Genomic DNA, 24114 nt, shown 5'->3' with positions numbered 1-24114 from the left:
CTGATCTGCCGCAAAGTTTTGCATGTGTGAATAGTTATTACCAAGGTGGAAAGAAAAGAGAAACTCTCTGCTTTTATCTGTGCTTTTTCTCATCACCTGAATTCTTTCTAGTCTTCTTGGTACCCATGAATAATCTTTTCATTAGACAATGACATTTCAAGTTGTTGGATTTTAGTTTCCTTCAGTAAAATTCTCTATTCTTAGCCCCCTCCCAATAAATAAAAATAATTCTCATTATGTATCTAGGACACTCCTGATTTGTCTTTTGAATGAGTCAGAGCTGAGAGAACTGTGTAAGAGTAAATGTTAGTGTTAAGAGTCAGATAATTTGAAGATCAGTCATCAGCCTCTCATGATCTAGGAGACAGTCAGAGCATGATTTTGATTCATTATTTCCCCTATCACCAAAGGTACGATCTGCCTTTTCTTGCTGTCTTTTAATCTTGGTAGAAGTCTATTATCTTTAATTGCCTCAACTGGAGTGTGGTGGAGGAAGAGATTTAAGTCTGAAAAGCATATAAATGCTTCCTCCAGACTATCAAAAGTTAGCTGGTAATTTTGCTTTGGATGAGACTTGACAGCACACTAACCTTGAGTTCTCTTCACAGTGGGTAAACCTCACAAGTGCAACTACTGTGGACGAAGCTACAAGCAGCGCAGTTCACTGGAGGAGCACAAGGAACGCTGCCACAACTATCTCCAGAATGTCAGCATGGAGGCTGCCGGGCAGGTCATGAGTCACCATGGTGGGTAGCAACGGCATTCACCATTTTCATTCTCCCCTGTTTTCGTCGTTTGTCATGGGTTAAATAGTTCTCTCTACCCTTCAGCATGAAGGTAACATTATAGTCTATTTTAGAGCAATTTCAGGTCACACTCACTTTGTATGGGATTATCTTAAGTACTTGAAATGAGTTGAGCTTTGGGACACTTTGCAAACAAGCTGTATTGAGTTTTTGTGATACACCCAAATTGTTTCTGATAGCGTGTGTTTGAATTGCCATCAATAATGGCGGCTGGCCTTGAATACACCAAAGTAAGGTACTCTTTACTCTTCTTTTACATTGGCTGCACCAAAGAGTTTGAGATGGTTTCACATAAGTCTATAGGTTTTTCTAAAAGGAGTAATTGGTTATTTGTGTATTTTCAGTTCTCTTAGGTAAGTGATCAGTGATATAATTGAAAATGTCTCCAATCTGTCTTGTGATTTATCTTGGAAGTTACTGATTTTGCTTTCTACAAGTATGCAGAACAATCTAGACCAAAATTAGGCGCCACTTCCCTCCACAAAAATAAAAACCCAAACAAAACATCCTGATCTCCTACAATAGGGGGTAGGAAAGCAGTCCCTAAGGTTTATCAATTAATAATTATCTATAACTAAAAAGTTAATGTTAGTAAATCATCCTTTTTAAGGAGAGTTATGAATTTTAATTCTTTAGATTTGGGGCATCTCTTTGGTCCTACTAATTATATTTTTATACTGATTGATTTTATTATTCATACAAATATATACAGAAATGTTAACTTACTGATACATTTATATCTTTCATTTTAAAAAGATTTGCCCAGTATTAAATAGTACATTTGGGAAATCCTGTAGTCACTTTTAAAATATAAATATCGGTTTTGTATTTATAGGCAGCTCAAGGATTATCTGTGAGGTTTTTGTTTGTTTTACATAGTATGCACTGTGGAACTATGTTTATTGGACAGCTAGTGATTACTTGTTGTTGAATTGGGAATCTTTTATTTTGTTTTCCTGAATAATTGAAGCATTTCTTTGTATTGAGGATAGGTTATATAATCTAAAGAATCAGATTTAATTCTGTCATTGTTGTGAGTTGAGTCTATTTGTTTTTATATTATTATTATTATCAACCAACATTTTAAAAAACCTGTCCATGTTTTAAGTCTTTGTAAATTTGGTACCGCAAGCTTGCATTGCTGGGGCTTATAACAGTAGTATAGGATCCAGAGCATCGAGGTTAAAATGGTGGACCTAGGAGTCCCAACAACTCTGGTCTGGCTATGTGATGTCTGAGTTTGTCACTCATAGGCTTGGTGTGAATTAAAAGTGATTGGATGTACCACAAAAAAAAACCCAAAAAAGTTCTTTTTACTATTTCAGGGCATTAAATACTAAGAAATAATAAATATTGCATCCCCTATAAAGTTATGTTACTTACCAGTGTTAACTTAGGCATTTGAGGTTTCATTTACTTACTGAGCACATGGTTTCTGTTCAAACTGCTGCTTTTAGAGGTGGCTTGAGGCAGGGTAGCTGATGGAGGCTTGGGGCATGCCAAAGTTTTCCAAAGACACCTTATGGCACTACTACTAGTTTTTCTGTATAATATTCTCTCATTGCAATTTTGGCATTTGACTGGATTATTAGTTTTATTAACTAATTTTTCCATTCACAGTTATTTATGAAACTGTGTTGCAAACACATGTGAATACGAAAAATAGAATCTCTCCTAAAAGACCTTATGTTGTTAGAGTGAGGTAAGGCATACATAAATATAGTCAACATGTAACTATCTGTTGAGAGATTAATCAGCTGTAGAATAAGTGGTGCCAAAAAATTTAAACAGGTATATTTTGGGGTAAAAAGACTTCTAAACAACTACAGCCTCAGCATCAACCCCCATTCCCCAGATCGCTTAGCCCTTGACAGGCGAAAGCCTTTACAGATGGCTCTGAAACTGGAAGAGTGAGGAAAGTGGGAAAGACACTCAGGTACTGGGTAGAGCAGGGGACAAAGCCAAGGTGGAGTGTGTGTGTGCATGGGAGGGGGCAGGTAGGTTTTGATATCATTTATAGACCCAAATATTTGTTCTTCAATAATGGATGGAGTTTTAACCACATAAGTTTATATTACTACTATTTCATGCTGTACTTTTTCTAGGTGTGGTGTAATAATAAATGGAGATTATCCTTAATCTCTGCTTCCTTTTGTTAACATGCTTAATAGAGAATTGACCCTATGAGGTAGGAGTTGAGAAATGCCATGAGAGAGACAATATGGATAAAATGCTACTACAGTTCATCATTAACCTTGTCTCGCATACATGGCTTGGCATGTGACTCGTTTTTGACAGAGCCACAGGGAAATTCATATTTACACCTTCCCTCTCTTAGTATCCTGTTACATAGTATCTGTTATTCTGTCTTTTCTTTCAGAGTAGGTAGGAGGGTTGCCATCATTGTGGTCACCCGTTAGCTCTTTGAAATTAATTACTATTCTTTCTTTTTCATATCTGACATTGTTATATTTCCTAGCCTTTCTTTCCCAAAACATGTTCCCACGTTGGCTCCTTCTAGTGAGGAAGCATCTGAAGTCAAAGAGACTTTCTTTCACTTCATTCAGGAAACATATATCGAGGGCTTGCTATGTGCCAAGCTCTATGGAATGTTCTGGGAATATAAAGATAAATGGATACAGTTTTGTTCTTATATTTGTAGTCTGGTAGGAAATACATAAAAGATCAATAAAATGAAGCAAATGCTCTAATAAAGGTGTATATACACTTCTCCAGAAGCACAGATGCAGAAGTGACCTAACTGACTGGAAAAGTCAAGGAAAAGCTTCTTAAATGAAGTGTTTGATCCATGCACGAGGATGAGAAAAATTGCCTAGATCTGATAGATTCACAGAAACTACACATTCCAGGGAGAAAAGTTTCCATAGGCTAAGACTTGGAGGTATAAAAGAACATTAACAAGTTTCTAGATGTAGAACATAGTTGGAGTTAAAGGGGTGGTAGGAAATGAGACTAAAACAGTAGGTTGTGATGCAACGATAGAGCTTTACATGCTAATCCAGTGTTTGAATTTCACTGGGGTAATCAAATTCCTGTCTTCTAAACAACAGTGTCACCAATGTAGAATAAAAGATAGATGCCTGACTGGAGTGTGAGGGGAGACTAGGCCTGAGAATGCCAAGGAAAAGATGAAGAGAAGCAGCAGGAGAAAAGGATGAAACACTGAAGACATATTTACAAGTTAGAATCGAAAGTCCTCAAGTTTGATGGAAAAGGAGGAAATTGATGACTTGTAGTTTTGGAAATAAAGATAATGATGAATTGGGTTTTATGGCAGATTATCTTATTTGAAAGTTATTTTATGCTCATTTTTCAAGTCTTCTCAGCTTCAAGTAAAAGCTTTAAAAAGCAAAGTATGTAATTAGCTTTTCCTCCTTGCCTGAAGACAAAAATGAAAGTGTGACCCAGAGAGACAGCCAACTTTAAAGCAAGAGTATATATTCTTATGTTTATGTTTTGAATTATTTGGTAAAGGGAATTTCTTTATTGCAAGGATGGAGACATAATTGGGAACCTATAAACTTCCTAGTAAGCTTGTTCAACCTATTTCCAATGGGTGACAACATTTCCTTCATTAAGGTGTTTAGTGAACATCCACTGACTATTACATTTGTCTCACATCATAAAGGGTACTAAAGACACAGAGTCAAATAAAATGCAGTCCCTACCTAAGGTCACTTACCAGCTATTGGAAGAAATAGACCAGTAAACCAACAGTTACAGCATTGAGTGATAAGCATCAGATGATAGGCACAGAGGACAGATATCTAAATCACAGTGGGTGTGCAAGAGGAATTTCTAGGGAAAATTTTGTTTGAGTGGGGTTTTGAAAGGCAGAATAGCCAGCTAAATAAATGGAAAAGGGTGTTTCATGTGGAGAGAACAGCATGTGTGAAGAAATAGAAGTCTAAAAGAGCATGGTGGGTTAAGGACCTACAAGTACTTACGTATAACTAGAGCCCAGTTGGTAAAGGCAAGAGAAATTGGAAGGTGATAAGGCCTGAAAGAGAGGCAATGAACAGGGCATCAAAAACCTGTTGTGCTAGGCAAAGAATTTTGTACTTCACCCTAAAAAGTATTATTACATTTACATTTTATTGCTAGAAATGTGGGAGATAGATCAGAAGAGTCAAGATAGGGCCAAGTAGTCCATTGCAACAGTCTCCTGATTGGTTGAGTTGGGCTTAGTAGCCAGCAATATGCAGAACAGTTATTTAATTGAGAGCAACTATAGATGTAGAATCTAAGACGCATAGTACCTCTATGCGTATATATAAGGAGAGGTGATAGGGAGGAGGGGCAGAAGACTGGGTGAAAGGGAAGAAATCTAGGATTTTCCCAACGTGTCTAGCATGGATGACCAGGTAGATAGTAGTGTCATTCACTGAGATGGAAATTAGGAAAAGAAGAGAAAGTTTGGGGAGGGAAATAGAGATTTCAGTTTTTGAACACATTATCTTCTAGGCACCTGTGAGAGACAGCCAAGTGAAACTATCTAGAAGGAAGTTGAATATATAGATCTCGAGCTCTTGAGAGAAGTCTCAGTAGGCAATAAAGATGTGGGAGCCATCACTATATAGGTAGTAGTCTAAAGTAAGAGATTTTATAAGGTTATATGGGTATAACCTTATATAGAGCATAGAGTGAGACATCTAGAAGACCAAGAACACATTAGGAAGGGGAAAAAAAGAGCAATGAAGCTGAGTAAGACCAGAGGATGGGAAAATGGAAAGAGTGATTTCAAGTATGGGCACTGCCCTGTGTTGTCAAGAATATAATTTAGATAAAAGTTCTTTTATGTTCTACAACATGGAGAAAATTTGTGACAAAATAGAAGACATCTGTTTTGTTTGCCTGTCATACATGTCATACATGCCCTCATCCTCCTATAGTTAACAAGACTTCTGTTTTCCTTTAGAGAGCTGTCCTCTCTAATCGGCTGAAGCCACGGCAGGACTGTCAGTCTAGGTGCCCTGCCCTCTTCTGGTGGGGGGTGGACATGTGACCTAATCTAGGTCCCTCAGACTGTGTCTTCTTGGAATTTGAAATTTGAGTGGATTGTTTGGCAAAATAGCTATGTTGGGAACACTTGTATGGTTCTATCTTTATGATTAATCAGTGTGGTGAGATAATGAAATAATGCAGGGATAAATATTTTTATCCTGGTTATAACTTCAAAAATAAGGAAGATATTTGGTTATGAAGTTTGTTCTAAGAAGTGAAGTTTGCATATTGGTATTTTCTTAGCCTAGTTGAATGTCTCACAATGCGATTAATGCATTATTGAGTTAACTAGACAACTTGTTTTGTGTTTCAAGCAATGTATATCTAGAAACACTTTGATGAGTTGCACCCAGATACATGAAAGCAAATAATTTAGATTAGTTATGTAATATATAAAATGTATCAGATATTTTCTCAGTGGAGACCTTAAAAATATTTCAAACTTGTTTATACAAAGTCAACACTCAAATAGTGGCTAAGAGCCCAGGCTCTGGAGTCACACCACCTGGGTTCTACTCATATATTCCCTGTTAACTAGATATAAACACTGAGAAAATACTTCAGTAAAAAAAATTGAAAAAAAAATGCATTGTAAATCAACTATACTTCAATTTTAAAAAAAGCACGCTGAGAAAATTATATCTTTGGGTCTTTGTTTCCCCATCTGTATAATAGAGATGGTAATTGTACCTATCTCAGCAGGTTGTTGAAAGCATTAAATAAATTATCAGATGGAAAGCCTTAAAACAGTACTTAGCACACAGGGTGAGTCTGTTGTTGTTATTATTACTGCTGATATGGTAGAAACAAGACTAATATTTGATACGTAAAGGACTGTTGGTTGTGAAGGAGAAGTTAGATCAGAGCTCTGCCAAAGTCATTGTTTTCAGTTCATATGAGCTTCATTGAACTTGGGACAAATCACCTGAATTGAGGTGGATGTGGTGTGGGACAGTTCCCACACCCAGGTTTCGTTTTGAGTGTTAAATGTGTGCAAATATGAAAATTCAAGGTGAGACTTAGAGCAAAACTGCCAAGTTTTAGACTATTCATTTCAAAACTAATTAGTATATTCAATTTGGGGGCAAACCCTGTTAACCAGTTTTGCTGTTTTTTAGCAAGATTGACAACAACAAACCTTTTTTTTTCTTTCCTTCTTTCGTTTCGGATCTTGGTTCATGACATATTTTCATCTTTGGTCCATTCATGGCCAGTTTTTCAGTTATATAGTTATTTTTTAATAATGTAGTAAGTGCCTGTGAATTCAACACCTAAAACAAAAGTTAAAATTTTGACAATAATCTGTATCTAATTGCATGGCTCCCCTCCACATCACCACCACATTGCCATTCCATCCTCCTGGCCCCCCTTATTTGAATTCTGTGGTCATTCTTTCTTTGCTTTTCTTTTTAAGTTGTTTTTTTTTCTTATTTTAGTCGTTGCTAAGAGAGGACATAATGTTGTGTGTAATATCTGGGGACATCTTTTTGCAGTTGTATATCATGAATTATATATATCCGTATAGAAAGTGACCTATGTGTTTCTTTGTTTCTAAGTCTCCTCTTGAAATTTTTTTCCAAATTAACATCCAATAATTACAGAATCCCTTGCCATTAAAACAGAGATTGAAGATTGAATTTTTCTGGCCCATCCACCTGGCTATACTAGGTTAACCCAAAACTTAGATTGAATATTGATGTCTTTAAACATGCTTGAATTACAAAAACATTTTCTGATGCTATTTTTCATTTCTTCAAAATCAGCAACCTGTATTGGTTATTAAATAGGTCACCTGAATTGTGCATTGGATTCTCTTAACTTTCATCTCTTGCTTTCTCACTCTTAGTGTCTGCCCTTATAAAGGATAATACATTGTGTTTCACACAGTGGGGCTATCCCTTTACAAACGAAAGGAGCAGAATAAATCATTTTACAGTGCATGATGAACAAGTAAAGATATCCTAAGATATGAAACCTTTAGATTTCCAAACAGTGCTGACACAAGTACAGTTGGAGAAAGCAACAGTCATCAAGAAATAATAAGTTATGGTCCTTCCTGTGAATATTGGTTTTAATCAACTGATCTGGTCTGTCTCTGATATTACTCTATCTTTACTTAAATGTCCTTTGACAGTATTTTTATTCAAAAACAACTTTTATAAGTTCTGTGTCTACACCATAAATGTCAATATGTAATGTCAATATCTATGAACTAATATATTAGCCCACAGCAACTTAGACAAATGGGATAAAGAGGGAGCAGCACTGGAGAGTTTATGTCAAATGAATTAGAGCAGTAGTTTAGTAAGCAAATACGCCAGTTTAGAAATGGATTCTTTTGTCCTGCTGAAGAGCTCTTTTTAAAATAAATTACAATCATAAAGCCGTCACCGTTTACTGTGCATGGACATGTTTAGAACGGGATCTCCTTCATGAAGACTGCTTTGTGCAGGTATGTAGCTACTGCCAATAGGGCTCACAGCTCACTCAGCTCATCAAATAGAAAATCTGTTACAGGAAAATACATGGGTGAAAAAAAAACTGATTAAATATTATACTGCTCTTCTGTGTGTCTGTGTAAGGTTTCCTCCAAAACAAATCGACTTACTTAAATTGTTTTAGAAAAATAAACTCCAGAAGCCTTGAGAACAGTGCAGTCTTAAAGTAGTATTGATTTTAATCAATGTTAAAAACACTTTCAGAGGACTAAGATGAGACACAAGAAGAACATGTTGGCCACCAATAGTGGCAACAGTTTATGTCATTGATCTGAGAGAGACTCGGATAAAAACAAATCCTCTGTGTGTGTGTGTGTGTGAGTATACACACACTAGTGTTAAAAGTATACTTTAACACTAGAGGTTATTCTTTCTGCTTAACTTTTATCCAAGCATACTAGCTTATGTTTGTATAACACATATTGAGATGGCAAGTCCAGCTTTGTATCTTTTTAAATGTTGAAGAAATTATCAGATTACATTTTTTGTATGGTTTTATATAGTACCTCCTATGGAAGATTGTAAGGAACAAGAGCCTATTATGGACAACAATATTTCTCTGGTGCCTTTTGAGAGACCTGCTGTCATAGAGAAGCTCACAGGGAATATGGGAAAACGTAAAAGCTCCACTCCACAAAAGTTTGTGGGTAAGCATTACAAAGGGTTTTATTTCTGTAAAAATTGATTTTAATGAGCAAAGGCATGTTCCCATGTGCTAGAAATATATATTGGTGTATTTCAGTTCATGAAGTAAATGCCCATCTCTTTACTCCATTATGCCACTCCGTGTGTACCGCATTTACACACACACACACACACACACACTACACACCCTTAGGCATATGGGCCTAAGAAAGAGAAATGAAGGAAAGAGTGACAGTAATCAATTGCTTTCTCAAAATGAAATATTACATAAAGTGAAATAACAAATAACAATACTTAAGGGAAATGATGTAGCCTACTAGCCAGTTTTGTAATCTTTTTAAATTTGCATTAGCGCCAGGTTTTTAAGCTGTTTTCTTTACACAATGTTAATGCTTTTAGTATTTAATCTAGAATGAAAAGAAATCTTTTTTTTAAATTCTGCATTAAAATACATAATGCAGCAGCCTACATTCAAGATGTTTCATATTTGGATCTATAGTTCATATTTTGATCTTTGTTTTCATGTAGCCTACAGTTTTGAACTGAAAAGATTAAATGTGATGTGTTAGACTTTCCTTTTTCATTTCCAAGCCCTCAGATATTCTTTGATACAGTATACAGAATGATGCCAACTCTAATTGTAAGTTGTAAAGTATCTCTGAGGATACAGAAGCATCTAGTTTTTTTTAAAAAAACTGAATGAATAACAGATTCAATATAAAGAATTATCACTATATATGTAATATATATTCTTATAGACTTACATAGAGTAAAAATTAGAAGAGATAAAAATAAACAGATTCTCACATTCTAGTGTCAAAACGCATTATAGAACATCCTTGTGAGGGTTGAGTAGTGACTGAGAGAAAATCTTTTCTTTGGTTATTTCAGGGAGGAAAGGGTGATACAATTCTCCTACTCCAGTAAACACTTAGAGAAGATTTCTTTTCAATCTAAAATTAAAGAACTAACAAATCACCAAAATATCACTTTAAGACAAGCTGGAGAGATTAACTGACAAAGTTCATTGAAGGAATGCTGAAGGGTAGCCCCAAGGATCATAGTTTATTTATACTAGGTCAGTTTAAAACTAGCCCCTGAGAGTATACTCAGATCTGCCTTGGGCCCTAAGTTACTTTTATTTCTCTGTGTCTCTTTCTTCCTGTTTATAAATAACTTTTTAAAAATGTCATTCATCTATTTTTAAAATTAATTTGATGGATGTCCATTAAATATCTATGTCTCAACTAGAGACTAGTATAGTTGGAAAAATATGAAATTTATTGCTATTCTATTTTCTGAATTTACTTAGTTCTGCTCTTTGTAATATTTTCATGTTTCCCTTGACTTAGAGATGCTACTCTCAATTTGATTTGATTACATTCCTTAGAAAAGGATAGATGTTTTAAAATTACATTTTGATTCTAAAATAAGGACATTAGATTTTTATTAGAATTTGATGGTATTTTTTCTTTATTTGGATTCTATCCTAGTGGTAATACACAGTTGACCTTTGAACAACATAGGGGTTAGGGGCAGTGACCCTCATACAGTAGAAAATTTGCATATAATTTACAGTTGGCCCTCCTTATACACAGTTCCTCCATATCCACTATTCTGCATCCATGGATTCAACCAACCATGGATCATGTAGTACTATAGTATTTACTGTTGAAAAAGTCCTCCTATAAGTGGACCCGCACAGTTCAAACCCATGTTGTTCAAGGGTCAACTGAATAACAAACAATTGCATAGTAACTGTTTTTATGATGTCTTTTGAAGTGAGAAATTTCATCATTCCACACTTATTGTAAATTTCTTTTTATCATGTCCCTCAGTTAAATATTGTTCTTGATTTCATCAAGCCCTCCAGGCCAGGAAAGATCCTTGAACTTTCTGTATATGTTTCCTCCTCTCTTTTCTTATTCAATTTAGATTCTACGACTCTGTTGTCTTGTTGTCCTTCTATCTTTCTCCTAGTAAAACTCCACTCTCTAATGGAGCCAGTTGAGCCTCTTTTCCACATCTACATAGCTGCTAGTAATTTTAGAGAAAATCCCACAGCCTTATGAATTAGCATCACTGTAAATAAATGAGTAACTGATCTCAAATACCGGTTGTCGTTGTCTCATCCCTACTATATAGCAGCCTTCCTTTAATTCATCCCTGCATAGCTTTCTCTCCTACTCGCCACTTTGGGCATTTCGACCTTTCTCTACTCTCCCAAAACATGGTATCTCACTCCTTGGTGATATTACATCTAGATTCATAGGAAATAAAATCAGTTGAAATGATTTCAGTATAATTTCACTAATCCTGTAGGATCACGTGCATTCACATGAATACTTTCTTCTTTCATTGATGAAAGAAGCATCCTTCTTTCTGATTAATTCCTCTTCTTGCGCTCTGGAATTCTCCTATCCCAGCCCCCAGATAACTTACACTATTATTTTCCCCCTTTCTCACATATATTTTTAACCTCTCCCTTCTATTGGCATTTTTCTTTTGGCATTCAATGTGATAAACTCTCATGATTAAAAAAAAATCTAACCCCAAACCCAGGTCTCTTTCCAGCTACCTACTTTCTCCTTCTCTTCAAGGATGTAGTTGTTGAAAGAGTTCTCTGTACTTGCTTTCTATAAGTTCTTTCTTTCTACTCATTCCCCAGTCTATACAACCTGGCTTTCTTCCTTGTGCTCTGCTGAAATTATTCTCACTGAGGTGTCCACTAGCTTCAGAGTGTCAAGTCCAGAGGAACCTTTTTAGACCATCTTAAACCTAGAGAGCATTTGCACTGCTGAATAGTTAATTCCTTTGGAAACACTCTCTTTCCTTGGTTTCTATGACATTGATCTCTCTTGCATTTCTTCCAGCTTCTCTGACTGCTCCTTCTCAGTCTTTTTTATGGATTTACCCCAACAGTTACGCAAATGGGACAACAGTACTAATGGAGGCCTCAATTCATATGCCTAAATATTTTAATATTATCAATCAGGCTTAAAAACTATTGTGTTCTAACCTCCTAATCTGGAAGACTGAGTTCAAATAAATATAGAATTCTCAGATTCCTAGGAGTTCCACATCAGACCTTGGAGGCATGAGCAGAACCACCACTCCCTGACCTGCAGCCAGGCCCCTCTTTTAAACCCACTCCTGATTCTTTCCAGTAGCAAAAAGGGGCCTCATGCACATATGTGTAGACTTTAGTCTGCACATCCAAGTTCTTTTCACATCGCACCCCACACACAGCACACAAAGAGTAGTGTATTGACCATTCTTCAGGCCTAAGAGTGTACATACCGGCAGCACAGTTGGTACTCAGGAGAATGGACCCTATGAAGAGGACTGTGCGACACTTGGTGCAAGCTCCCGGCCATTTGGAGAAGGAATTCTGGGGTCCTGGGTACCCAGAGTACGGTCTAGGGTGTAAGCTCCAGGTAAGCACATTCCCTTGTCCCTGTACATTCCTTATTCCATGAGGAGCAAGGCCCAGGGCTCTCTAAGCATGGGGCTCAAATCCCACTTGCCCTAGTTTATGGGCAGGCATAAAAATCTTGATGTTCTTCCAGGTTCTATTTTTGACCTTCTCTTTTTCACACTTTACCTATGCCTGGGTGATATCATCTATTCCCATGGCTTCAGAAGTTACTTTCGATCAACTGATGACTCTCATATCGATATCTCAAGCCCAGATCTCTCTCCTGAGTTTGAGACTATATCTCAGTACTTATTAGACATGACTTATTACTCATAGTATTCCCCAATCTGAATTCACCATCTTTTCTATCCCATTGCTATCCACTAAGTTCCCCAGTCCAGAAACCTGGGCTCCATACTTAACCTCTTTTTCTCATTCTCTGTGTCTAGATAATCACCAAGTTCTAGCAACATTTTCTAAAATTCTCTCCATTCCATCGAATTTTCTCCATTTCCACTGCCACTCTACTAGTTGAAGCCACCATGATCTCTACATCTCTACAGCAACAACTTCCTAAACCATCTTGCTAAATAAATATCTAGTTAAGTCACTTCCCTGTTTAACCCTTTCAGTTCTTACTGCTCTCAGGATAAAATTCAAATTCCCTTATTGTTGAATGAGGCTTATATTATCTGATGCCAACTTTCTCATCTATTTCCATTCTCAGCCATATGCAAAGTGTAAGTAATCCCTAGAATGCGTCATGCCCTCTAGCCTCTGAGCCTTCCTACCAGCTGCTCCAACCCCCACCATTCCTTTACTTGGCTAATATTTGTCATCACATTCTTCTCTCTGATGTCACTTTCTTCAAGAAGTTTTCTTTTACTATGAGTTATGTATTCCTCTTATTTGACCCCATACCACATATCACACTGTATTATAAATGATCCCTAAATTGTTGTCACTCCCTCTAAACTGTAACCTCTTTGAGAATATAGATTAGGTTTGTCTAGCTTAACTTTTAAACTCTTGATGTTGCAATATTAATTGTATGCTACAAGATAATTACTCATCATATTTTTTCTTCCATTTTCATTACTCCGATCATTACCTTCATCTCATTTGGGGGACATTTCTTCAAACCTGTAATAATACTAGCCACATGAAAGTATTTTTCCAGAATACAGTTCTTTGGATCAGCATCACACGTTAGGCACCTACAACAACATACTAAACGTTTATAAGAACTTCACATATATTTTAAAGAAGCATTTATCTGTAAGATTTACCTATCAAAGTAACTAAGTATTAGTAGGAGAACACATTGTTTTAGTGGCAGAAGTTTTCAAAGATAAAATATTCTGTCCAAAGCTGGCAATATTTGAAGGAGAAAAATTTAAACTACTATTTCATGCACCAGACTCTTTTATAGTTAATATTAGATATTATGTTGAAGTAAAATACTGAAGTAAAATTAAATTAGTTGACGTAAATGTTAAAGGGAAAACTACAAATATCCTTCAGTCAAGAAAATGTATAGAAAACTAACAATGGGTATACATACATACCAGCACCATTGCACATGTGTCTAAATAAGAAAGGGGTGATGCAAAAATGAATAATTATCCATTTCAAGAAGCAAAACAATGAAACATAGTATTTTCCAAGTTTATAAGTAAGTGCTTTGGGAAATAGCCTATTTTTATATAGCCCTAAATTTCATTCAATTTATCAGACAATGTCAGCTTTTAACAGTATTTTAGTTGTGGCATTTTAAAATTTTCCAGAATGACATGTATTGGATCTATAATCTTTCTCTAATATAGCAGCTAAATCAACCAAATTAAGCCTACACAATTGTGAGATAACAAGTGTTATAACCAGATCACTCTCGCTTTTATGATCTTTGAGGCTTGGTCACTGATGTTTAAAGTATGCAAAAACAAGTATAATCTCTGACTTATTTTCACCTGGTATTTCTTCTTTCTCCTATAGTGGCTGAGCTCTAGACAAGTGGACATTTTAATAGAGAATGAAAATAAGATAACACACAATTATAACTTTCAGGCTAGATGCATTTTCATGGTGGCATTAGAACAAGTACAAATGGCTTGTGAAATTTTTTATTACTAATCCTTTTTGTAGGTGAAGAGTATTTGTGAGTCTCAGCAGAATTAAAGAGCTTAAATACTTGATCTAAAGAATAAGAGATACCATATTATGGAAAATGGAAGTGATGAGTTAACTTTGTACTTTTATATTTTTAGTCCAACCACTTATTTTGTTGTGTTCTTTTTTACTTGTCTCCCCCTCTGTCTTTCAGGGGAAAAGCTCATGCGATTCAGCTACCCAGACATTCACTTTGATATGAACTTAACATATGAGAAGGAGGCTGAGCTGATGCAGTCTCATATGATGGACCAAGCCATCAACAATGCAATCACCTACCTTGGAGCTGAGGCCCTTCACCCTCTGATGCAGCACCCACCAAGCACAATCGCTGAGGTGGCCCCAGTTATAAGCTCAGCTTATTCTCAGGTCTATCATCCAAATAGGATAGAAAGACCCATTAGCAGGGAAACCTCCGATAGTCACGAAAACAACATGGATGGCCCTATCTCTCTCATCAGACCAAAGAGTCGACCCCAGGAAAGAGAGGCCTCTCCCAGCAATAGCTGCCTAGATTCTACTGACTCAGAAAGCAGCCATGATGACCACCAGTCCTACCAAGGAAACCCAGCCTTAAATCCCAAGAGGAAACAAAGCCCAGCTTACATGAAGGAGGATGTCAAGGCTTTGGATACCACCAAGGCTCCTAAGGGCTCGCTGAAGGACATCTACAAGGTCTTTAATGGAGAAGGAGAACAGATTAGGGCCTTCAAGTGTGAGCACTGTCGAGTCCTTTTCCTAGACCATGTCATGTACACCATTCACATGGGTTGCCATGGCTACCGGGACCCACTGGAATGCAACATCTGTGGCTACAGAAGCCAGGACCGTTATGAGTTTTCATCACACATTGTTCGAGGGGAGCACACATTCCACTAGGCCTTTTCATTCCAAAGGGGACCCCTATGAAGTAATGAACTGCACATGAAGAAACACTGCACTTACAATCCCACCTTCTTCAGATGTTGACATACCTTTTTTTTTTTAATATTATTACTGTCATTAATTCTTATTTTGTGGACGCAGTGTCATTTGCTCTGCCTAATTACAATAAGGAAGAAACAGAAGAGAGAAGGGATGGGATATTGTTTCTTGACAACTTGGCTTGTTTATTTTATGGGAATTGAAGAGCAGTTCATTTCTGCCATGCATAGATGTTAAGGTATATCATGCTTTGAGAAAAACATAATCACTTGATTTGTAAAGATTCACCTAAGGATTCTAATTTGCCACTGATGTTCAGGATTATGATTGAAGGCAGGAAAGATTAGCGTTTTCTGGGTAGGACTTTCACAGTTTAAAATGGGATAAGTAATTTTACTGTTCAAAGAAGAATTTGTTTCAAAATGTAAACTGTTTCTTTTTCCCTCTAGAGATCATGGAACACAAACACATTATTTTCAGTGATAACTCCTTGGAAGACTTGTTGTTGTGGGTTCTATGTTTACCTCCCCATAAATTCCATAGAATTTATAATACGGTATGTTGTACACTGTACCATATAGCAAAACTTTTAAACTACAGGTAGTTAAGGACAGCTACAAATACATCTGAGGTCCTAGGATCTTATTTTTCTAAACTTAAGCACTGTTTTTCCATAGTTTTGATGACTGGCATTTTATAGACACCCTGGCAGCCTTACTTTTAACACCTTTAATGAATAGTATTTTTATCTAGTTTTCAGAATAACATATGGTCTAAGAGCGGCTAAGAGGCAGTCAATAGTTTCCAGAAGGGACCTCTGCTTTTCTTAAATTTGTTTGGGAAGTTTTCTTTTAAAGTTGTAATGGGATGGCAGCATAGTATATGTATCTGTTTCTAAAAGTATGCTTACGATTGTCACTTTATCAGCATTTAATCAGTGTTAACCAGTCAGCAGAAAAATATAATTAGGCTAACAGTAGGGGGGAAAAAAAATCCACTCAGAAATCCCTTTTCTGGTATTTCTCTTTTCACTGGTTTTTCTCAAGCTGTGACCACCCAGTGTTTTGTCCATAGTCTGTTCGTCTTTTACTCTTCTAGTGGAAGGTCTATAAAAATCTTGCCATAGGCTATTTCTTTCAAAATCTCCTCAGAGCAATTGCTAATTTGACCTGAATGTGGTAACTTGAACCCCATAAGATTATGGAACTAGGGCTATTTATTCTAGTATTTCTTCAATAATAATATTTACCACTTTTTGGTACAAGGAAAAGGGAACGTCTTTGTAACCGGTACATTAACTAGAGATAAGACAGAAAAACAAAACTTATTTTTACCTTTTTCTTGGAGTCCAGAATGTGACTGAACCTCCAAGCTTGTGTCCACATCCACATTTTTCTGTCTCAAAAACATGCAACTATTTATAAGTTCTTGTCAGAAATGAATCTCAATCCCTTACTGCAGAATTCTTCTTCTTTTAATTCATACATACGTTGCCATATTTCATGTACAGATTTTAATTTCTTTTATATGGGTGCTCCTCTGCTTTTTCTTTGCAGTCTTAACAGCACTAGAGGGGAGGAACTGAATGAAACTGATTAAATTCATCTTGGGGGGCACCCTTGGAGGGGGAACTTACTGTCTGTGTTTAGGGAGGACAGGCCTGACCATGACTGGATTATCTGATAACCATTTCTGAATACTAAAGTTACATTAAGCTGATAACCGCTGTAAAAAAAAAATCATTACATGGGATGCTGAAACTGTGTTTCTTAATGATGCAAGAATGATGTGAGAATTAGCAAGACTAGAGAACTGTGGACAGATAGGCAGATCTGGCCCCAGTACTGTTCTTCACTCATTTTCTAGTTTACCATCTGCTTGCGAAAGCAGCTTCTAAGCACTGACACAGCTAGAGCTAGGCAAAAATGGTTACAACGCAACTCTCTTTTACTAGCCCTCTGTGGTAATTATTTCTGAAGAAATGTCTAAATTGTTCCTTTAACTCTGAGAGAAGGCACCAAAACAGAAATGCAAGTTTTAAAGAGAACGTCCACTGTCACTTTTCCTGCATGCTTTGGTACATTACTGCATTGTGAACATACAGTGTATTCAAAGGTGAAGCATGTCTTTGAGACTTCCTCACCCACCTGCCCCAACCACTCATAAATAATTGGAATTTAATTTTTTTTTTTCCTTTTAGAGGAAGGTAAATAATTTAAGGTTAGTGATTTTGTGTTTTACTACAATTTAAGGAAATATTTGGATGGCAGTCAATATGTTCATAACTTTGGCTATGTGTGAGTTTCTGCTGGCATCATCTATGAATTTTTTTCCTGGTTACTATTTTTTATTTTCAGTGTATGAACAATCATGTACCTACCTGCCCTGGGATGAAACTGAATTTAGGTGGACCTACAGAGTTGTATAGTACCCCCATGAGGACAGTACTAATGCACTCTCCTTTTCTGATTTCATCTTTTTGAGAATCTTTTTTATTGAAAGGACTTAATACTTTTGAGAGTGTATTTGCTACAAGTGTGTACTTGTACTTTCTTAGCTTTATATAAGGAACAAAAAGAGGTAAAGATGGCTCAGGGTGTGGCAGGGACAAATGAGGACAAGATCAATTCAAATGTGTAGTTTAGACAGAATTTTTGTGGACACAGTGCTTCTGGGAAACCCTGGATGGCTATATTTGCATGCTTCTTCACGAAAGGAAATATGCAAGGTGGTAGCACCTAAAAATAGATATGAGAGTCAGACACCAAATAAATCAAGTTTTACATAACAGTTATATGCCCGGTTTATTTAGGTGAGATTTCACATTACAGATTATTTGAGGGGCATGAAAATAGGTTAGCTTCTGTATTTTCCAGTTTGGCAAAAATTCATCACATTGCTTTGCCCTAATTTTGCCCAGAATTTTATCTCCAGCTCCTGTTAGAGAAATGTGTTGCCTCTCTCTGATAGTGGTCAATCACTTTTAAAAAGCCATTCTAATCTGGCTTGTTAAAATAGTGAAAGTGACCAGTAAGCAAATTGGAAGAGATTTTGAGTTGTTGAAACATGCCATTGAGAATTTTCTGGAGGGACAAAATGGGAGAACGAGAGACTAGGATTCAGATTTGGCTAAAAGTAGGGATTGTCTCTCCTACATACATACAAGCAGCTATATACATGCATCATAGTACACATACACACACATTCTTTTAAAGAAAATTCATGAAAAAAAGCAGAGTGATCAGATGTGTTTCCAGAGCCTATAGAGAGTTAAAATTATAGTTAATACCTGAGCAACTTAGTAGGTTTACTTTACCAGATTGTACTGAGAAATATTAAAGTTACTAGTGTGTCTTTAGGACTAGTTGCAACTATTCAACTTAAACCTTGAGGCTTTACTGTGTACTTATAGAACAAATCAAAACAAATCAAATCAAAAAACAAAAAGCTTTAAGTTGATTTGATATAACCTCCAAAGTGAAAGAAACACAAATTCCTTTTGAATAGGAAGATACAGAAAAGAAAAATTGTCAACTTTTACTTGTTGACAAATGGAGAAAAACAAGAATGTTTTAGTGAGCTTGGTATTGTTTTGATTTATGGTTTTTGTGTCTCAGCTGTAGACCTCACAGAACCATGAAGTTTTATGATATTTTATAAATGTTTGACAAAATTTACATCAGTGAAGGCATTTAGATGAAAATGATGTTTTACTTACTTCCCAAATGTTATCTTTAAAGTGATTCCTTATGGTGGAAAAAGAACAGAAAAGGCTGCAAAAATACAAATAAAAAACTATATGCTCCTGGTTTCAAGACAGAACTTAGACTATAGGAGGTACTGGACACATTATTTTTTAACTTTGCATTGTTCATTTTACAAAAAGGGATAAGTTACATTTGTGGTCATCTTTAGTTATATTTTATATATATTTTAGTAAGTACTATCTGTGTGAAAATATTCTAAAACAGAAAATTCCCCAAATGCAAAAGTAAAGAAGAATGGGGGGGGGGGCGGTGAAATTAAAGTCTGTATATATGAAAGTTATCTTAGAAATGTTTTTAAACCTCCAGTTTCTGCAAGATAATTAAAATATACAGTAACTGGTCTTAAGATCCTGAATTTAATGTATTAAATACTTATAAAATTTATTTATATTGGTGCCTTTTTAAAATGCATTGAGAGAGTGTTGGTTAGCCATTGTAGCTCTACCACACTTTTATTGTGTATTTTTAAAAATCACTTAAAATTGATTACTATATAATTCTTCTTTGCGTTCCTAGGTCAAAACTGTTAGAGGAATTTCCAGTACAGAGACTTTCAGCTTATCTGCTTAAAGTAAAAGGAAACTTTGAAACCAGATGTTAATATCTTTTTAGTTTGATAATATTTCTGAATACCATTACAAGATTATGCAGGTAAAATATGAGGTAGAGGGAAATTGTAGCTGTGAATTGCATTGTGGTATGTGTTTTTGTTTTGTTTTTAAGGAAGAATAAGTTCTAATATCATACAAGGCTTTATTAGTGGAATTTTTGGTCAATAAAATATAGTATTGTTTTGGAATTTCACCTGTAGACTAGTGTTCTGCTAGTCTTAGAACTTCTGTCTTCTAACCTGTTAATGTTTTGTGGAATGATGTAGAGAAGCAGGTAATTAATTCTCCTTGAACAAAACAAAACTGAACAGTCATATCGCATTGCTGTTCTCCAAAGCATAATCTCAAATGGTTTCCTACCATGGTTGGGTATTACTTGCAATGGATGTGTTAAAATATGACAGCTTTTTAAAAAATGAGCTGCTTGTTATTCAAAGCAAATGTCATATGACCAAGAAGCTGTGATATGCTAGTGTTTCTTTTTATCATAGTGTATTGCTAGGCCAAATAATGACATCTTGAATATTTTTACATTTATTGCAGAAACCTAAAATTTTGGAATTTCCATAAGGTTTTTATGTAACATTGTATTTTTAGCCTTTTAGTTTTCTCTTGCTGTCCTGTAAGTTTGTGGATATTTTTCACACACACTCTTAGAAATAAGTTCCTAATTCTGTTTATGGGGTTTTTCTCCGGTAACATTGCATTTGTATATTTTCTGTATAAATTTGTTGTGAATTAACCTTTATCCCATACAGAGAGTGGTACATGAATGACTAGTTTTCTAAGATGTCCTTTTTATTGTGAATAAAATATAAAATTTAGAGGCCCTCTGCTAAGCCACATAAAGTACAGCATAAAACTTCATATAGGTACAGATAAGCCAGTTTGCAGTTAATCGGGCCCTTCAAATTACCTCAAGTGACACACAGTAAGAAAAGCTTCTTGAACGGGTGGAGGTCACTGAATCCCCAACTATGCACTTATCAGGATTCTACTTAATTTACTGGAAATGGATTTTTTTTTAAAATGAATACACTGTAACAAGGGAAGGACTCTGGGTTTTGTTTTTTGTTGTTTTATTCTTCTGTGTTTGTTTTTTTTAAGTAGTTCAATTTCTGAAACTGTGATAAAACATTTTGACTGTCAAGCACGCTCAGATTTTAACATAAATCACTTCCCCTTCTGTGTAGTGAAGTTCTTTGTGATCTCTTAAATTTTTTCTACCCTCTCCACCTCTTTTCTTTTCTTTGTCCACGTTCCCTCCATCATTGTCTCTGGACATCTCTGCCTCTCTCTCCCCCTACTAGTTTGAGGATTAGGTCAACTCTTACTTCCAATTCATAGGTCTCTTAAGTCTTAATTTTTTGTGTATGATTTTTGTTGGCTGTATAATCCGCTGACATATTTTTATACTCAAGTGTAGTTTTATAATTTTTTAAAAAAGGTAGTTGGATTAAAACTAGTAAGGTATATAACCCTTGTGTTACTTTCACTTTCACTTTCAAGTCATCTAAAATATGACTTCAGAGATTATGTAATCATATTAACATGATATGTTTGCCTTCCTTTTTTGCTGGATTTTGTGTTCTGATTTGCTTTTCTTCCTAAAATGTGTATTATGAGAGATTAAACAATTTTTTTGCAAGAATTTAGAAAGATGTTAAAAATCTGAAGCAGAAAGTCTTAACTATCTCCCAGTTGGGAGAAAATGCTTTAACATTACTATAATAATATTCCAGGTTTGGAGTGGGCTCTCCAGGCTCCACATTTGCTCTTAATAGTTGACCTTTTAGACCATGTGTTATTTGCAATCCCAGAATGATTGCTTCTGCTATTTAGTTTAAAAGATGTTTTCTTTTCTTTCTGTACAAGTGCAATACTTTTCTTGAAGTCTTAAAAACTATGGTTATTTTTATCTTTCTTTCATTAGTTAAAGACAAAAAGAAACCCTTGAAAATTATGGTATGTTAGTTAAAGGACACAACAAGCAAAAAGAAAAACACTCCACAGACAAAAGATTAGAGAATGTGGAAACTACTGGTCTAATCTCATGGTATCTCTATTTAGGCTAAATTTTCATTGCAATTAGTAATCTTTTGCCTGAGAAATGTGTCCTAAAGTTGAAATTCTTAGAGACTGAATTTTTTTCTTAGACCCTTACCCAGTGTTTTAAATTAAGAACCTAGTATTTTTTTATTTCTCTATTCTCCTTTTGGAAATGAACTTTAAAATAAAAGTAAAGCACTTAAGCTCAATTTTAAACACCTATCACCTATTGGAGAAAATTTTTAAGAAATATTTGGAGCACTCCTGTTTTCATACAAACTTAAGTAAGAGGTATTTTTCATATCATACATATTTATATGTAGTATTCTGATTTTCTTTTTTTTTATACCTGTGTCCCTGTAGTAAAACTGCTGTAATGTAAATACATATTTGGTTTAAAAGATAACATTTCTTTGGCATTTCTTTTAAAGGCAGTTACTGCATTTGTACAGTATATGTCTTGGCCATTTTAGATTTTTTTTCTTTAACAATACCAAAGGTAATTAGACTACTTTAAAAACTAATTGCTTGACAGTTTCTAGGATATTTTAAGTTTTAGAAGCGAAAAAAAAATAGGTCAAACCAGTAAACCTCATTTTTTTCAAACTAATAATTTGGGAAAATAAAAACTATTGTTTAAAAAAGATATATATATATATAAATATATATGTAAAATTAAAATTCCAGACCTTGTATGTCAGGTTTGCTCAGTGTAATGTAGTTTTTTTAAGGCTCAAATACCATACCTCAGAAAATGAGGTTTACTATGGAAATACTGAAACAGTCTTTGCAGCTGTGTGACAAGTCACTGCTATATACCAGTTTGGAGACCTCCGCTAACAGTTTTGTCACTGCAGACTAAAATGTGGGACTTGTATTTTCTTTGTTTTTAATGCACACACATACATGTTCTGAGCATGTATGTGGGTATTGTGTATACGTGTATGAGTGTTGTATATGCATGTGTGAGTGTGTGTCTGTATGTATGTACAACTAAAGAAGCTGCAGAAACTTTGTAATACTTTGTGAAAAGGATTATATTATAAAGGTTTGTACTGTCTGAGTGCACAGCTACTGGAATAAATTTAGGGAATCTCAGGAACAAGCATATAATTTGTCCAAGATTTATTTCTTCTCAGAAGTGTAAGTGCAGTTTTTAATTCTGTATATTATTTAATATTTTACCAATAAAATAAACTTCTGACATAAAAAGTTTGCTATAAAAACTTTCTGGCGAAAATTCTGTACACAAACACATCTTTCAAATACAGAAACCTGAACTATTGAATCATAGCAGGCTTACGTTATCACTGCCATCGTGTATACATGTCATGCTTCCTGACCCAGAGATTTGGGTACATGTGAGATCAGAAACCTCCATCATTACTATGTAGTCCACCAAAGCAGAGAACAAAGTAACCTATGGTTTGTTAAGGATGACCTCTCTTTTCTCTTCTGGCAGTTTTCATATATATCTTATTTTACCCTTAAAACAAGTCTTAAAGGTATGTATGTCAGAGCCTATCCCCTATTTATAGAAGAAAAAAGTAAGACCTGAGGGAAGAAAGTTGTGACTTGCTCCAGAGTACAGAGTGAATTACACAAGCCGTCCAAGTAATGGTCAATCACCATATTAGAAACCAGCATTTCTTAGGAATCAGACCAAGATTAGATTAAGGATTAAGTCATAGAGATTGTTCAATCACATAGGCAAAAATGGGTTGTCTGTTATACTACCACTTCAGGTTACACCACCACTATGTGAGTCGTAATCTCCTCAGATTTTAAAAATATGGTTTGTTTTAACATAAGGTTTGTTGTTACAAATGTCTTCATAACTGGAAACGTAAAAGAACACAGATGATTATAAACTCATTTTATTGAGCTTTAGCTATCTTTTATCCCCCATGCCAAGTTAAAGTCCACCATCACATTTGAGATGGCTATTAGAATTTTCCTCCATCCATAAGTATTAGAATTTTATGAATATTTATCACATTCCCCAATAATTTCACTTCCATATGCCACAGAGAATGAAAAATGCTACATATTCAAATGAAATGTTACTTCATTGACCAGCCTTTAATCCAAAATACTAACCTACCTTGTGGGGGAAAAGTGCAAACAAATGAAGTAGCAAGGTTTAAAAGTGTTAAGTTTAGAAGGATCCCTTCAAGATCAGCAAGAAATATCAAATTCTCC

General features: G+C 35.4%; 1 protein-coding gene across 7 annotated transcripts in view; it reads left to right on the top strand.

Annotated features, from left to right (window-relative positions):
- The window catches only part of IKZF2 (IKAROS family zinc finger 2), a 176416-nt gene extending 153317 nt beyond the window's left edge, over positions 1–23099 (top strand). For 6 of the 7 annotated variants that reach the window (XM_036858412.1, XM_036858414.1, XM_036858408.1 and 3 more), the window contains 3 exons: positions 609–746; positions 8833–8976; positions 14716–23099. In XM_036858412.1, coding sequence (XP_036714307.1) covers positions 609–746; positions 8833–8976; positions 14716–15440 — 1007 coding nt within the window. In that variant the 3' untranslated portion in view covers positions 15441–23099. The remainder of the gene's footprint in view (positions 1–608; positions 747–8832; positions 8977–14715) is intronic. The other variant, XM_036858415.1, reaches the window with a different exon arrangement.
- The last annotated feature ends 1015 nt before the right edge of the window (positions 23100–24114 follow it).

This window comes from Balaenoptera musculus, chromosome 7 (assembly GCF_009873245.2).
Source record: "Balaenoptera musculus isolate JJ_BM4_2016_0621 chromosome 7, mBalMus1.pri.v3, whole genome shotgun sequence".
In the NCBI taxonomy this organism is placed as follows: domain Eukaryota; kingdom Metazoa; phylum Chordata; class Mammalia; order Artiodactyla; family Balaenopteridae; genus Balaenoptera; species Balaenoptera musculus.
The sequence above is the reverse complement of the archived record's forward strand: the minus strand, read 5'-3'. Positions and strand labels throughout refer to the sequence as shown.